General features: G+C 40.0%; 1 protein-coding gene across 3 annotated transcripts in view; it reads right to left on the bottom strand.

The window, feature by feature from the left end:
- MBOAT1 (membrane bound O-acyltransferase domain containing 1) overlaps nucleotides 1–16921 on the bottom strand; it is a 60050-nt gene that overhangs the window by 15501 nt on the left and 27628 nt on the right. For all 3 annotated transcript variants that reach the window (XM_021387263.1, XM_021387266.1, XM_021387265.1), the window contains exons 5-7: nucleotides 7628–7683; nucleotides 4170–4224; nucleotides 1279–1462 (exon numbers count right to left, since the gene is read on the bottom strand). In XM_021387263.1, coding sequence (XP_021242938.1) covers nucleotides 1279–1462; nucleotides 4170–4224; nucleotides 7628–7683 — 295 coding nt within the window. The remainder of the gene's footprint in view (nucleotides 1–1278; nucleotides 1463–4169; nucleotides 4225–7627; nucleotides 7684–16921) is intronic.

Here is a 16921-nt window from a genome sequence, read left to right as displayed (position 1 = left end):
CTCATGACATATAAAAATAACATTATTCGAGAACCAATAAAATTAGCAGTGACAACATTGACAATAATTAATTTAGAAGACATGACCAAAAAAAGCCACAGTCCAAGCTTACGTCTAACATGTTTTACTGAACTAACTAGAGATAGGTAAAAACAAGAAATAGAAGTGAAAACTGGCTGTGAACTTCATTGGAGACATCAGCTAGTGGAGGTCCTAAAATGAGAAAATAAACTAACAAAAAAATAAATTAAAATAGAAAGGAAAAAGCTTTACTACATGCATTGTCATGTTTTGGAACGAAAGACTGGATTCCTCCTAGAAGCCAAAAGCATCAGTATTCAGTACAATGGCGGGCCTTACTGTCCAGCTGCCATCCAGATGTCTTGATAAAATCACTTGTCAAAAAAAGCATACATCTCATGCAGCATGTGTACTTTCCCATGACATAGGGTATCTGCTACACCATGCTGCTTTCTATTACAACTCTCCAGCTTTTTATAAACTAAAATAATTGCCAGTCACGTAGTTAGAAGCTTGACTTCATGTAAGCATCAGGAATAAACATTGCTTGATATGGGCAGAATAAAAAAGGTAAATGAGGCACCATGGGTACCATGTAAAAACTGACTCATGCACTATCAGAAGATTAGTAAAAGTGTGATATGTTATTGAAAAAACAACGCACCTTGTAAAATATAAAAATTTCCCACTATGCATTAATAAATTAATGTGCATTTACTTTAAAATGGCTACAATGCAAATTTTAGTATTCTCTGCAGGCTTGCAGGCAACACAGTGAGTGCCTTATTCTGACCTCGGTAAGACTAGTGTAAATCTGAAGGAACACTACTGAAGCCTTGGGGAGCTTGTGGACATATTACAATTTCTAATTAGCCATGATTCCTGTACTCCTAACATCTGCATTACAAGCAGGATTTGACTTCTCTTTCTGATATGCGTGCTGTTTTCCTCATCTGACTGGAGCTGAACTGCAATTCAAAGTTATTAGAACCTGTAGAAAATTTTCACTGCTGCTCAAAGGACACCCATGACCAATGACCCGTTCTGCAAGCCAAATATATTTGGGGAATTCAAGGGAAGATACAGCCCCTTCACCCCTGACCCTGCGATGAAAACAGCAGCCACTTTACAGGAAAAAATACCAAAAACACACTGTAACATTTACTGGAAAGTTAACTCAAAAATGTTTTTTTCCTCTTTGTTTCTAATTATGAGAATTTTTCCCTTGCAATCAATCTTTGTAGTTTTAAAACTTACAGTTGGAGAAGGATCAGGAAGCCTGTCATAACCCTTCTGCTTCCAGTTCACTTCTAATAGTTTCATGTGCACATGCCTCCCTTCAATGAATGCTATATAATCCTTATAATTGCTGCAAGGTCCAGCTATGATGCTCATAAAATTGAGGAGATAGCTTAAATACTCCAGAAAAGAAGGTCTTGTCCTGTAAAAATCATCCACACACAAGAAAACAAAACAAGATAAAACACAGCGAATGTTTTAATGAACACTTTGAGTTGTACTGTCTGCCTCAGCCCTCTTCTACCACACTCCCACAGCTGAAAGCTCACTATATCTTTTTTTTTTGTACTTTTTTTTTTTTTTTGGAAAAGATGAAGCACAGCTTTCCTTATATCCCAGTGCTGCCTGGCAGGTGGTTGTCAGAACAAGGGGAATGGGTAATGTGGAAGTTCATAAACCCCAGGTGAACAAATGCTACCAATCTGAAAAGCTGTCATTTTCTTATGAGAAGCATTTTAGCTTAAAAACAGTCATAAATCTAAGTATCCACTCTCTAACAAACTGACTTGCACGTTATGATCAGGCCAGCAGCAACAACAGTGAGAACCTGGTGCTGTTTTGGACATCTGCCCAGTAAGTCATGGGTAAGTAAGGGCTAGAAGACCACCAGCTGAGTAACGTCAGTCCCCCCAAGCCGTGCAACGAAACACTTTGTGTTGCTATGCAAACTTTAGGGCAGGGAGCTTTTCAGACACAACTGCCAGGCCTGACAGGAGCCCTCCGTCACCCTTCTGAAAGCAGTTGCCTGCACAGTTTGGCCCTCCAAAAAACGGGAAGCGTGATGTGAGACATACAGGAACAGAAGGAAGAGGCTCTCTGTCCTTCTGTGCAAATAAAGGAAGTAATTGCTTGTATTGCAACACGAACAGGAAAAGGAAGTAGGGTGAAAACACTTAAATCAAAAGACATCTGAAGAAGAAAGTCAGAGAAGCTCCATCTTGTCTGCTATTTCCATTTTGTAATGCATAACTCACAAGTTCCTTTGGAAGTTTTAGCATTAGATGTAAAACGAATAAGATCCACTGTTATTGCAACAGATCAGTAGGACTGAAAAGAAAGATGAGCAAGCCTCTCTCCGCTAGTGTAGTTTCTAAAGTGTCGAGCTTCCTTTATTTATGTGGCAGAAAACACAAATACTTAAATTCTCTGGTGAGATACACAGTGCTCTCCATTAATGTGCTAACAGTTCCCAGATTAAAAGAGAACCCAGAGCACAGTGTTTTAGGACTCTCCTGTCGAAGATACAGATGAACATGCATAAGCAAAAACCAACTTAAAACTCTTTTTGATTTAAACATAAATTTCTAGCAGAAAAACTAAGCAACAGTTAAGCAATTGCTCTTGCGTACTTTTATTCTGAAGTGGAATTAGTTTGAATAAACAGTTAGCTTAGCCAGGATTTTCTGCATTCACTCTCTTGGTTATTGTAGATGCGAGTGTCTGAATGATACGTTCCCTTCTGAAATAATTTCACAGAAAGATGCAGCAAACAATTTGGGGTAAGGCTCATATTTTCTGTTCTGCAAAATAAGAACAGTGATTTGGGTTTCTGAGAGTAAAGATAAAAATAAGATTAAAAATAAAGTCATTAGTTTCAGCTTAGATTGTGCACGTGGGTGGGTGGGGAGACATGAGCAATGCATGAAGGAATGTACAGAGGATGAGTGAGAAACAAGAACAGACTGAAAACAGAGGGAAGACAAAAGGCTGTATTACCAAAGGGGATTTAAAACTCCTCGATTATTATTTGTCTGCCACTGACACTTGAGTTATTGGCATCCTCTTCTACATTACAAGCTCTTTTACTGTACAAGTAAAAAAAAAAAAAGCCTGTTTGGTGAGAATTTGACTGGAATTAGTCATATGGTCACAAAGGCCCAGTGCAGTCGAACAATGTGCTGTGAGCATTAAAAATAGGCAAAAAGCTAAGGGCCACAGCAAAACTTATACAAGCCTCCCTACAAGATATTTGCTTCTCAAGAAAGTACTCAGTTTTAGAAATTCATAGGCAGATTTTTTGAGAGCTTGATTTTCTGCCTTAGAAACAATTTCCTTGGCCCTCAACATACACTTCAAGGTGAAAAGTAGTAGTATATAGTGATGCTGATTTTCCTGAAAAAAATAATTCACCTGTATCCTGCACCCGTGTTGAGACAAGAAAGAAAAAAAGTTGTTTGAGCACATGAACAACACGCTGACTCCCTCTGAAAAATGGGAAGACAAGTCACATAACTTGAAGGACTAGGAGCATTAACGTTACAGAGGGAGACAGGAAAAATAAATTTCAGTGTCTAAGAATTATGGTGAAGAAAAGCAGAGTGACAGTCAAGCCAAAATGGATTTTTAGTATGTAGTTTGCCAACAGAGGAGGAGTATTCTGTTGTCGAAAAATAGCATATCAGAGATAAAATGAAGACAACAGGCAAAAAGTTTACACTATACATCCTTAGCATGAATGTAAAGGGCTTGATTCAGCAAAGGCCACTTTTGTTGTATTTGAAGGATGCATTTAAGTCAATGAGATGATGCCAAGCACTCAAGTGCTTTACAGACAAGCATAGGGTGATAGAAGTTCAAGTCCTAGACTGAAGAAATAAGGAATACAGCAGAGAAGCTATGTTCATATTAGGAGGGTAGCAACAATCCTATTACAAAAACAAAATTCCTCAAGCAAATAGAAAAAGCAGGAAGCTCTTTTATCCCATTATGTACTGGGAAGAAGCAGGTGACATTTTCATGGCTGGACCACCAAGTACTATTGTCACTGAAAAGAAAAAAACAAAAAACCCAAATCCTAAATTTCTTCAGATAAAATTAAACACACATCAGTGGGGGAATTAAATTCTTACTTTACAGCAAGTCGATTTTGCTCAGCAGTAAGTTCCTCAGCTTGTCGCCCTATTCCTAGAAAGAAAAGTCACATTAGATCTTTTTCAAAGCCAACTCCAAAGCCTTATGTTTGCATCTCATAAACAGGAAGTTCCTAAAGCCATAGGCTTCAAGATCTCTTTGTCACAGGCAGTTGCAATATATCTCAATTCCCAACTTTTAGGTCAAGTATATTCATATTCTCTTTATCCTGTTCCTTATCTCATTCCCCCTTTTTCACCCTAGATACGCTTCCAGGAGAAGCAGTCTTAGTATTCCCACACAGACAATGCAAATTGCAATGCCATCAACTGGCAGCAACCCCCAGCAGCCTCTGCTAACAGTCCTGTGCTGGAAAAACCTCTGTTCCCAGAAGCTGCTGGCTCATTTAAGCTCCAGCCTCCTGCTGTCCCCTTGGTGAGAAATGGAGCATTTCACAGCAGGAGGATCAGGCAGTGGAAGAGAAACGGGCTCTCAAGAAACTGAAGCTTCATGAGTGTGAACTAACAGCCTGGCTGCCTGCTGCTGGAGCAAGCTGAAGCTCACACACTGGTAATAACCTGGAATTGTATAAGGTCCAGACTGGAAGAGTGACCTACTATTGAGTTCATTAGACCTCTGGGGCCAGAGGCAGAGCATACACTCACTGTCCCAAGAAGCCTATAGGAAAACCTTGTATAATGGCCAGCATGTGACCAGATGCTGCTTACGGCAGCAAATATTTTAATAACCTTCACTCTGAAGCCTTAGCTGTGCTTACTGTGAGAAATCATGCCAGTTTCAGCAGAACTCACCATGGAATGAGTCACAGCACTCGATACTGAGTATACATGCATACATCTTCACTAGATCAGGGGCTTTGTATCACTTATCACTACAGTACTCAATGTACTGGCCATAATTACTGATGCGCATATATAAGACCCATTACCTAAAAAGACTGCCGATAAGCTGCTCACACCCCTTCTCTTTTCACTATTTCATTTCCTCAGTACTGAGAGGGTGTGAGCTCCAGGGAAACAATTAGGTGCTTAATTACTTCAGGAGCTGGTTATTTTGTCTGTTTCCATTTAACGGCAGCTGCATCAGATTTTTTACAAATTTAGATTTGCCACATATACTTGAACAGCTAGCTGACTCCATTTGAGCAACCATTCCATGTGTGGACATTCACAATTTAATAAGCCTTTTCCATTACCATTAATCTGTGGGAATTTTGGCTTATGATGTTCCTGTCCCTTTCTGCTATCAATTCCCTTCTCCCTTTTCATTTACCTTCAATATTTTAGGGGTACATATAGGCTGCACATCACTGTGGCATGCAGCGATACCTGAGCTGACTGGCTTAAATAACAGGGGCAGAGAAGCCCCAGCAATACGAAAGTTAACAACAAGGTCAATTAGCCCATGCAGACCTTCAAGCTGTGCTTGCTATAGCCAGCTAGAAGTAATAGACTGTATTCGCTTTACACAGAAAAGTTTTCGGGGCTGCGAGGTTGGCCTCTGTGAGCAGAGCCCAGCGCTACCCCGTATCAGATCAGAGCCAGCTTCAGCTGCTCCATAAAGAACCACTGCTGGGCAGAGCTGAGCCAGGAGCAACACTGGGTGCACCTCTGGGAGAGTAGATTTAAGGAAGGGGAAAACTGCTGCACAATAGCAGCTGGGAAAGAGGAATGGGAAATGAGAGAGAAAGCCCTGCAGCCACCGTGGTCAGTGCAGAAGGAGGGCAGGAGGTGCTACAGGTGTGGAGCAGACGTTTTTTGCAGACCAGGAGAGGCCCATGGTGGAGCAGGCTGTCCCTCTGCAGTCCATGGGCACTGCATGGAGCATGGAGGAGTCTATGGTGCAGCAGTGGAAGCTGCAGCCCATGGAGAAGGGCCCACAGGATCAGACTTCGGACCAGAGCTGCAGCCAGCGGAGAGGAGCCTGTGGTGGGGCAGGAGGTCTGGGAAGCTGCCACCTGTGGGGATCTGTGCTGGAGCAGTGCACTCCTGAAGGGTGGGCCCTGTGGTACAGAGCCATGTTGGAGCAGTGCTTAGAAAGCTGCAGCCTGAGAGAAGCCCATAAAGGAACAGTTTGGAAAGGAAAGCATCCTGTGGGATAGACCTCACATGGAGCAGGGGCAGAGAGTGGCCACAAAGGAATGGCAGACACGAAGCATTACGAACTGACAGCAGACCCCATTCCCTGTTCCCCTGCACTGCTTGGGGGAAGGAAAATGTTTTTAGTTTGCTTTTAGTTTTCACTCCCCTAATCTGTTAGCAATAGGCAATAAATTAGTCTCCTTATGCTAGTCTGTCTTGCCTGTGATGGTACCTGATGAGTGATCTCCTCATCCTTGTTTCAGCCTGGAGCCCTTCCTCATTGGATTTTCTCCCCCTCTTCCTCTGAGGAAGGGGAGTGAGGGAGCAGTGTGGTGGATTTCAGGTGCCCATCAGGGTAAAACCACAATACAGACCCATCCAATGTAAACTTCACTTGCAAATGCCAGACCTGCAGTCTGTAAGTGGCCACCACCTAAAACTTAGGCTCTAGAACTGCTGTGATCTATTTAGTCACCCCTAGATTATGATACAGTGGGCCTCAGACCACTGGAAGTTCACACTGCAGTATCAACAGATGTAAGCAATAATAGTATTGATGACAACTGGCATTTCGATTCTTTGCTGTCACAGCACAGAGTAAGAATGATTTTGTCTGCAACCGTGCTATTCCCAGGGAAAAAACAATTGAATTCCACCTCCCACAACTCATTGAATATATCATAGAATGGCTTAGATTGAAGGGGACCTTAAAGATTACCTAATTCAAATCCTCCTCCCATAAGCAGGGTCACCTACCACTAGATCAGGCTGTCCAGGGCTCCATCCAATCTAGCCTTGAATGCCTCCAGAGATGGGGCATCCACAACCTCTCCAGGCAACCTATTCCGGTGTCTCACCACCCTTTAAGCAAAAAATTTCTTCCTAACGTCTAACCTAAATCTCTCTTCTTTTAGTTTAAAGCCATTATCCCTGTCAATTTCATTTATGCTGTCACTACTACTGACAACATAAACTTTCTACATTGATTTTAATGGCTGAAGCTACAGATCAAATACAGCTCTTGATTTTCGAGAGTCAAGAATTGCTTCAGAAAGCTTAACAGAGATGCACTGTAGTATTTAAACAGTGAACACGGATACAAGATAAAATCCAAACTGCATGCCAAAGAAGCAGAGACTGCAAAAGGAAAAACAGTCGTTTATTACTGAAAGGACAGTCTGATCCCAGAGAACTGATCAAAACTTGAAATCTCTTGTTTTTTTCTACAAAGCATTTTTCTTCTTCACTTGGAGCAACTCACTGAACTACATTCATCTACTCCGTTATTCAACCACAGAATGTACCGGGAATAAAAATGTTGTCTTCAGGACATGGGAAGAAATTCCCTTACTTACCATCATGTAGCTGGCACGCAAGTGTTGTGATCTTCTGTGTAATTATCATCAGTGGACTGTAACAAAGACAGAAACAGCAGTTACACATCTTGTAATACAAATTACCCTCAACTTTCTTACTGACTGTCTTTATCCCTTTAAAAGGCATAACTGTATTAGCAACAAGTAGAAAACATCCAATTAAAATTGAAGGAGCAACTCAGGCATAAGACAATTGCCTGAGTTCAAAACAACCCCACAGTAACTTGCACTGGAATTTTTAATGGCTAAGCACACACAAAGCCTTATTTTATGCCTCCCCACCCCACAGCAGTGCAAATTGTAATTCAGAAGAAATCATGCCACCAAAGACTACCAGATTCTGCAGCCCAGTGCACTTCCTTCCACGCAAAGACCAAATTCAAGCCCTGTAGGATGCAACAGCAGAATATAGCAATATTGCTGTAACATAACACTGCCTTTCCATGCTGTTACTCTCCAATCATCTGTTTCCTCACTGCCCTAAACAAATGTCAACTCTGCAGATACACATACTTATTTCCACATGTGAATAGTCCAATTGATAAAGTGCAAATACCAGAATAGCTGTTGGCACGACACAACATCCCCTCTGCTTCTTGGCTGTGCGACTGCTGTGTGGACAGCCTGCCCATCCAACTGGGCGTGTTTGGCACATGGGATCTGGAGACTCCCAAAAACACGAGCTAGCTGAACCAGAGGCAGGTTTGTAGCCTACAGTACCAGCAGCTTTAGGGCCAACCAAACAAGCAATATACAAACAGACATTACATTCAATAGTGCTGCTTATATTTCCAGTATCTGGCTTTACAGAGATTCTTAGTTCTGTAGGCAAATCTGGGCTGCCACAGCTGATGAACAGGGGAAAAAAAAAAAAAAGCAAAGTATGGCTTTGTAAGTAGAAAGAAGAGGAATAAACTGTGAGGAAAATCAATCAGGCCTTCACAAGGAGAGGCTCCGTAATTGCTATCCACGTACTGCTTTTAAGTGCTGTAGAGCACTAAACACCAAACCCACCACTGAGCACCTGTAACCTGGAAGCGTCCATGCCAGGAAAAGTGAGTGACCAGCACATGCTACCCTTGCCTCCCTGTATTATTCTGTCACTGCAGGGAACAGCACAGGGTGCCCAAGTCTCAGACCTACCTAACCATTAACAGCCTCTGGGTTGTGAAGGGTGATGAGGATACCTAGTTACTTTTAAAGCATTATTTACAATGATTACATGTTACACCAGTTCCACCCAAGAGATCTGAATTCTCTGAGGATTAATATAATGCATGGTTTCTTAACTTGGTCATAAATTATCAGCATAAGCCATACGAAGGTTTCAGCTTGAACATTAATGATGTCTTCAACACAAGTTAGAAGAGGAAAAAGGAAACCTTCTATTTACAGAGTTTGACTGGTTTGGAGAACTTTTTAAAGACAAATAGATGACAACTAAAAATTGTACGGCTATTTATTTTAAACAGTGTGATATATTTTCTGGGATCCAATGAAAGAAAAAATGCTGAAGGCTATTTTTTTTAGCTCAAGCACTGTATTCACCCTATCCACTTCTCAAGATAAGGAAAAAAGAGTTACATTCAATGATATCTCCATCTAAAATAACAGTCAAATACTAATATTCCGCAGGGTTTTGTAAGAGATTCTGAACCATCCTTACCTAAATCAACCCACTGGCTACAATCAAATGTAAACCCAAAAGCTAGATAAACTGTGTACAATCTGATCATCACACCCGGTGAAATCAAACTGATTTTCAAGATAATTAATACGCTGAGCACAGTAAAAAAAGAATACTGGAAAAAGACTTTTTTTCATTGGAAGTGGCCTCTTATTTTTTTATACTAAATATGTCTGATCTGTTTCAAGATTCTACACATAATTCTGTGTGGGTAGAGTAATTTGCATTTTCTAACCAAGGCCAGAGAACATGTGTTATCAGCCAGTTTTTTAATCAGAAACTATTTTTATGGTTTCAGCAGTATCCTCTTGAAATATCAGTAAAAGCACTTGCACACAAAATCCAAAACTAGCTTTGATATATGGAAATCTGGAATACAACTGTAACACAAGTGTTTGTGCAGCATTAATTACTGGATCATATGGATCACCAATTACAGTTAAAGAATAGACAAATCCAATAATGACTTTTCTTCATTGTCCAGGCAGCTCCAATAATGTGAAAAAGTCATTCTAAGTTTTATTCCAGTTCACCTTTCCATTTTATGAAAAGTTCGTTACAAGCCGTTTTCACCAGTACTTTACACATTCTATTTCTCAGGTTTTCCCACTCAAATTCTAGCTTCTCTTTCAAAGATATATAAATCCCAACCCTTTAAGGACACAAAAAGAAAAGCAGATCTTTTAATCCATAGGAGACATAGAGCCTTTCAGTGAACCAGCAGTTTTACTGAGATAAGCACAGATTTTTATTTTGTCAGTGCTTGACCCTTTAGCTCTAACACTAACACTGGTTTAGAATTGCTTCAATTTGTAGTGTGTCTGTCTTACAGCAAGCACTTTATGCTGATGCTGAAGTGGGTAAATTTTAACCTCAGGCTCAGAGCCAAAATTCTATGCCTTTAAGTGACTAAATTTAGATACTTGTCTTTGAAGATCAGGCCCCCCACTGTAAGTCTGAGAGATTCAAAACTCAAACAATTCTGATGTGCTGATTAACCAATGGAAGCAGGAGCACAGCCTGCATTAAAACTGTATGTCATGTAAACACCGAGAAGAGAGAGGTCATTTTTATCTATATTAGGAATTCATTGTCTCATTCACAGCACATTGTACCCCAGCAGAGCAAAATAGTCTCATGTGCATTTTCAGAGAAGACACACGGTCTCCCTCCCTCAAGCCTGAACTCCAGAGAAGACATCAAACGTGACACTCCTGACCTACGGCTGGGAGGGCGACGGATCCTCAGAATAGATCTGAAGCACATTTAGCTCTGTCTCCTGACACTTTCGTGTTACAGATCCACCCATCTATTCCACATCCTGCTCAGGTGGCAGCAATGGATGACACTCTCTGAATCTTTCACAAGATCAGCATCAGGTATCATCAGACGTTTCACACAATGAGTGAGCAAGGTTTCAGGTGAGCAGGGAGTATTTCCTTCCTCCCTCAACCATCAATCATTCTCCCCCTGGGGGCCCAAGACTTCACTGCAAGAGAGGGCATGGCACAAGCCAATAGCAGCACTGGGGCCCTCCGTCCTCCTGGCACCCTACTGAGGTGTGGGGCCACCCCTTCTGCACAACCACAGCTTGTCCCACTCCTCCCTGCAACTCACACATTGCTCACAGACACATACACAGCGCAAGTCTAGCACTGCTTTTGTTTTCTCAGAATAAAAAATATACTCTTTTCTACATCTTCACAGAGCAATTCATGAGATTGCAAATCTTAAATCAATATTAAAGTCAGACAAGGAAAATAAATTTTATTTAGGGAGAAAAACTGAACAAAATAACATCATTTCCTAAATATGCACATGAGTTCTGACTATTAAAACTTGGCAATATTGGAGCACTGAAGAAAGGGAGTTAACAAAACTATAAAACTTCCAATGACCTTTTCTTTCTCCCAGATTTTGAGAGAAATGCGTAAGTTATTGAGAGTGGGGTCAAAATCATTAGCTCAAAATTATAAAACTTTTTTAATAATTTAAACAAATTTTAAAAGACAGTCTATCTACTTGCAGTTATAGATAGACCTACTTGCATTTACAGATAAGGCATGAAGATCTACCCTCAGGAGCAGAGCATTTGAAATAAAATAAATATTTAAGAAGCCCAAAACAGTTGAACTCCATCGTATTTGAACACCTTCCAACTGCTTTGCAGCTACTTCCTATGTTGTATAAATGCATATCCTCTTCTTTTCACCTGTACAACTAAACACTACAGTCACAAACTGGCACACAAATACAGAAGCAGATTTACCTGTGCTGTGATTTTTTCCCGTTTTATATATTGACTAAGAGTTTAATCACAAATCGTAGCTGTCTTGTACCTCCCATGCAGAAACCATATTGGCCAACTTTTAATTAAGAATTCCCAGAAATTCAATATGAAATAGTAATATAAAATAATTTTCAGTGAATTTCATGAAATACATTATTAGTATGGACTAATTTGAACAAATAAAAAATCTCTCTTTCCATCTAAATTCAGATATCTTGAAAAACAAGACAAAGATGCAACAGTTTACAGAATGCTGAATAAGGACAAAAGGTTTTGCTCCCCTAATTAAACCTTCCAAATGAAAACATGCCAGGTCATGTCGTTTTCAAACATGACTTGTCCCAGCAGAATAAATTTGCTCAGCAACACAGGCCAAAGGAACTAAGGATGCCAGCATCAGTTTGTTGCCTGCTATGGGGATCTTCCCCATATCAGAGACTGGATCCTGCGCTAGGCAAACCTCAGTTCTTATGAACCAAGCTGAGTCTGCCTGACCTTAGGTAATCCCATGGAGGAGTCTGGCACACCAGAGCTACAAATAGTTTCCACTGACCTGATTTCACTAAGAGAGTAGGTGGAGTAAAAGGGCTCATTGCAACAAAAAAAAGCCAGCAAACATTTCTTTCAGGTTTATCTCTTCAGCCTGGAAAGCAGTATGAGGAGATCACATAGTCACACTCTGCTGTGACATTAACTGCGCTGGCAAAGGGATCACTGAGACAGGGACACAATAGCCTCACTGGCAACAAGGTCATATTTTTCCCTTTCAACGGAAAAATGAACTGCTGAAGCACACACAGAGGGCAAACATTTGACTAAATATGCTCATGCCTGCTCAGACATTCCCAATTTGCTTCATGAAGGTTTTTTTTTGGTGAAAGCTTCCAAGCAGTGTTGTTTTTTTTAACACTTTCATGATAGAAATATTTCACTTAAAAGATTATCTGTTTCTGGAGACATATCCCAGGGCACACTAGATATATGGAGTTCTATGGTATTGACTGACTACTTGAATCTTGGCTGATACTTCCCACGTGTGGCTCTTTCAGGACTTCCATGTAATCAATGTTCAGACATCTCAGCGCAGTTTCAAATGCACAAAAGCCTGGCAGAGTAGCCAAGCAGTGAGCAAGCATAGAAAACAGAATAGCCCTTTAAAAAAAAAAAAAAAAATGCCTTTGCCAGTAGTTGTAACAGCAGAAACGAGCCCCAAACTTCACTGCTCCCCCTGCATTTGCTCTGCTCTACTACCTCTGGATACTTGACCTTACCAAGGTCATCCAGAGCTTCTGGAACATACACCGCAAACAATGTGCTGCACTGCACACATTTCAAGGAGGGAAAAAAAAAAAAAAAAACAAGCTGAATTCAGAGGACTGGGTAGCATTTCTTCACTGTGGTTCAACGTGGCATTAGGGAAACAGAGTAGATCTATGCCTGTTTCCATAAGCAAATGTAATTCCTTTGTAAAAACTGGCTGTTGTACATTTATTCCTTTCTTTTGTGGTTGACGCTAAGCCACTGCAAGGGGAAGAAATGCTAAAAAAGCATTAACCATCAGACAAGAATTGAACTGACATTTCTTGCTGAAGTATCTTCTCATACGGCTTTTTTGAAGAGCTCTTTCAATGAGCACCCTTTTCCAAGCAGTATGCTGAGAATGCTGTTGTTCTGCATGTGGAATGCAGCTAACATCTTAAAACATCCACTATTTCTGGGGAGCAATGTCCACAAAGACACTAACTTAAGAGGTACAGACTGGACATCTATAGGGGGGAAAATGCTTGCATGTCCCTGGTAGTCCAGGCTCTCATGTCCCCAAGACCAATGAAGATTTAAAGCAATGTCCATGTATTTGGTGATTTTCACAAACTGAGCTTTTTTTTATGTAAGGCATGGCATCAACAAACTCACATATGTTTGATTGATCGTTCCCCACATTCACTAACTGATCTGCAATATTATGAAATTTTTCTCAGACAATGCATGAATTCAAATTGGAAACCAAAAAGCTTTATGGTCTTGATCAAGCAAAGGATTAAAGCAGACACAGAACTTCACATGGAAGAGGAGCTCCCCGAATTCTGTCCAGATGATCACATGCATGTAGTATTTGTTCAATGAGCTTGCTAGATTGAAGACATATCTATTAGTAATTTTAAAAATCCCCACCAAAATCCCTTAATTTTATTTTAAACTAATTTTTCCCTAAAGCCATAATATTACTATACTTGATCTGAAGCCTTGACACAAAGAACAAAAATGTATGTTGGTATTACCATTTTTATAACATTGTATAGAAACCAGGCAACTTACCAGCATAATCCTCTTAGCATAAAGGAAAAATAAGAGAAAAAGAGAGAAAGAGTTAGGATTTAGTTTTCCTAGGTACAATGTATTAGTGCTAGGCAAACCAAGCAAAATAAAACATGCATGTTTCTCTGAAAGACTGATTTGAATTACAGGGGAAGCAGAGCATTCAGTTATTTTACAGTTAGTGTCAAAAAAAAAAAAAAAAGGAATTGAGTTTTCACTGAGAAAGCTGACAGAAAAAAAATCCTAAGTTATGTCACCACATTTTTTGAAATAACATAACTGAAAGAAATATAATTAAATTTAAATATAAAAATATATTTTTATGTAATCAAAATTTAAGCATAGCAAACTGGAATTTTGTTTTCATTATAACCTGTCACATAATTTAAAAAAGTGAACTTTTCATCTAAGTATAATGAAACACATGAAAACTCAAACCAAGAAGTTGCTACAATCAGCTTGAGCATAGTTCTGATTGTTAGTCAGTGAACAAACATACTGTTGGCAGGACTTAGAAGAATTAACTAGTCACCACTACAGAACAAGTTTCTTACTTCTTAAACTTGAAGTGATGAGTCACGGCTTGATCTTTCATTTTCATTTACTTAAGACATGACTCAAAAGCTACCTTGCTGTCTATCCACCTCTACTTGTGTTTTAAAAGCTGTGTTCTCAAAAAGGAATACAGAATCCCAAACAAATAGTACAACCAACTATTAGTAAGGAACCAAAAAAGACATGTACTAACACACATAGAAAGGGTTATGCATGCAAACTAGTTTAGTGCACAAATCAGGTCACTAAAGGGCAGGAGTGAAGTGGATAGGGCCAGGCTCTTTTCAGTGGTTCCCAGTGAGAGAACAAGGGGCAACAGGCACAAAATGGAACACAGAAGTTCCATAAAAACACGAGGAAAAACTTCTTTACTTTGAGAGTTACAGAGCACTGGAGCAAGCTGCCCAGAGAGGCTACAGAGTCTCCTTCTCTGAAGATATTCAAAACCTGTGTGGACACTTTCCTTTGTAACCTACTGTAGGGAATTTGCTTTAGCAGGGGGCTGGACTGGATGATCACCCTTCCAACACCCTTCCAACACCCATGAGAAACACCCACTTAACATCTCACTTGTCTCTGCTTCAGGAGATCAACACTTGGAACAGCTGAATGACACTAGAACAGGTTACATGCCTATGTGACATGTATTAAAACTGCCTTCTTGTAATGGCATATCATCAGAGACTTATGGGATACTGAGATCTCAAATGTAAATCAGCAGATGACATGCTTTTTGTTCACTTTAAAGATTCCCCTAAATCCAGTGGTTTGCTTCTTCAGTGTCTCCCCAACTGTGTTTGACCAAAAGGTTAGGAGGGTGAAGGGAGATGGACATCACTACATGGATTCTGTTCTGGTAGTTTGTGAAGTCCTGAGAGAGGATTTAAGGACACTGTTCTAGTCAGAAGCATATTTGAATGCTTCCCTACTGTTTCACATGTGGAACCATCAAATAAGGGATAATGAGGAGCAGGAGGTTCAGTTTCTGCTTCTACATGGCAAAACTCTGGCAGCTTGGAGAAGAGGCTTTGAAGAGACCTCACTGTGGCCTTTCCATACTTAAAGGGCACTTATAAACAGTAGGGAAACTAATATTTTTCATGATCTGATAGTGAACAGTTTTAAACTAAAAGAGGGGAGATGTAGATCAGATGTTAGGAGGAAATTCCTTTCTCAGAGGGTGGTAAGGCACTGGAACAGGTTTCCCAGAGAAGCTGTGGATGCTGCATCCCTGGAGGTGTTTGTGGCCAGGCTGGATGTGGCCCGAGACAGCCTGAGTGCCAGTGACTGGCCATCCTACCCACGGCATGAGGGTTTGGAACTGAATGGTCTGTAAGATCTATTCCAACCCAAGCCATTCTGTGACTTTATGATTTTGTCTCTTCCAGTCAGAACATCTCTTTAGATATGTTCACAAAGCCTCAGTGGGTATGTATTATTCACAGCTGAGGAAAACAGGCTGTAAGAGAGATTTATGAGGCTCATCTCAGTTTGAGCAATTTGGATGGCAAGTTTTTCTTAATACTACTACAATAGCTTTATTTATTCTTAGTTTTTAAAAATACCACCAAGATTAGTTGCTATCCATACTATATTTTCCAGTGGTTTCCTCTTTGACAGTTTTATGTGGACTGAAGGTTAGGAATTGGTCCATATCTTAAACATCAGGACAAAAATAAATAATAGAATAAGTTCAAGTATTAATCTTTCAGTACTACTATTCTCGAGATCATTATTAGATACACAGCTCCTTTTTCATCAAGTGAGCAAAAACTGCTACCTAGTCTATAAAACAACCACCATTCCTCTTCTTCCAACCCCAGTCTCAGCTGGATGTCCTCAGACACAGACAGCTAATACGCCTCACAATACATTCTGAATGCTATTCAGAAAAGCATGCTCTCTCACATTTCTTTCTCTGTCTAATACACACAGAGCTGTAACATTCCAGTCCCATTTATAGGCTTCTTGGTATGCCATGCTCATTCAGGACATGCTTTTGTGTATGAAGAAAATCACAGAAAAATTAGAGAACTAAATTTCTCTAAACGTGAGTACTCTTTTCTGCTCCATCCTCCAATAAAAAACTCTGAAGTTCTGAAAGAATATTTTTTTTTTTCAGAAATGCAGTTAAATGCTTGAACCCACCATCACCTCACAGAGATAGACACACACACACAGTTTCCTACTTTATGCCTGTAAGAAAACAGAGAATTGGAATAGGAGTCTACAATTGACTATGCTAGTTTACAGAGTTTTTTCACAGTATGTTAATAATTACTGTTCAGACATTCGATTAAACAAATGGAATATGAATCAGCACACTTTTTAAATCATGCAAAAAATATGCCTTCCTCTCATAAACAAAATATGTAACATTAGCTGTCTATATTTCTGCAAGGCATTCTCTACTATTTCAGTGAAA

The sequence above is a fragment of the Numida meleagris genome, chromosome 2 (assembly GCF_002078875.1).
Source record: "Numida meleagris isolate 19003 breed g44 Domestic line chromosome 2, NumMel1.0, whole genome shotgun sequence".
Taxonomy (NCBI): Eukaryota; Metazoa; Chordata; class Aves; order Galliformes; family Numididae; genus Numida; species Numida meleagris.
The sequence above is the reverse complement of the archived record's forward strand: the minus strand, read 5'-3'. Positions and strand labels throughout refer to the sequence as shown.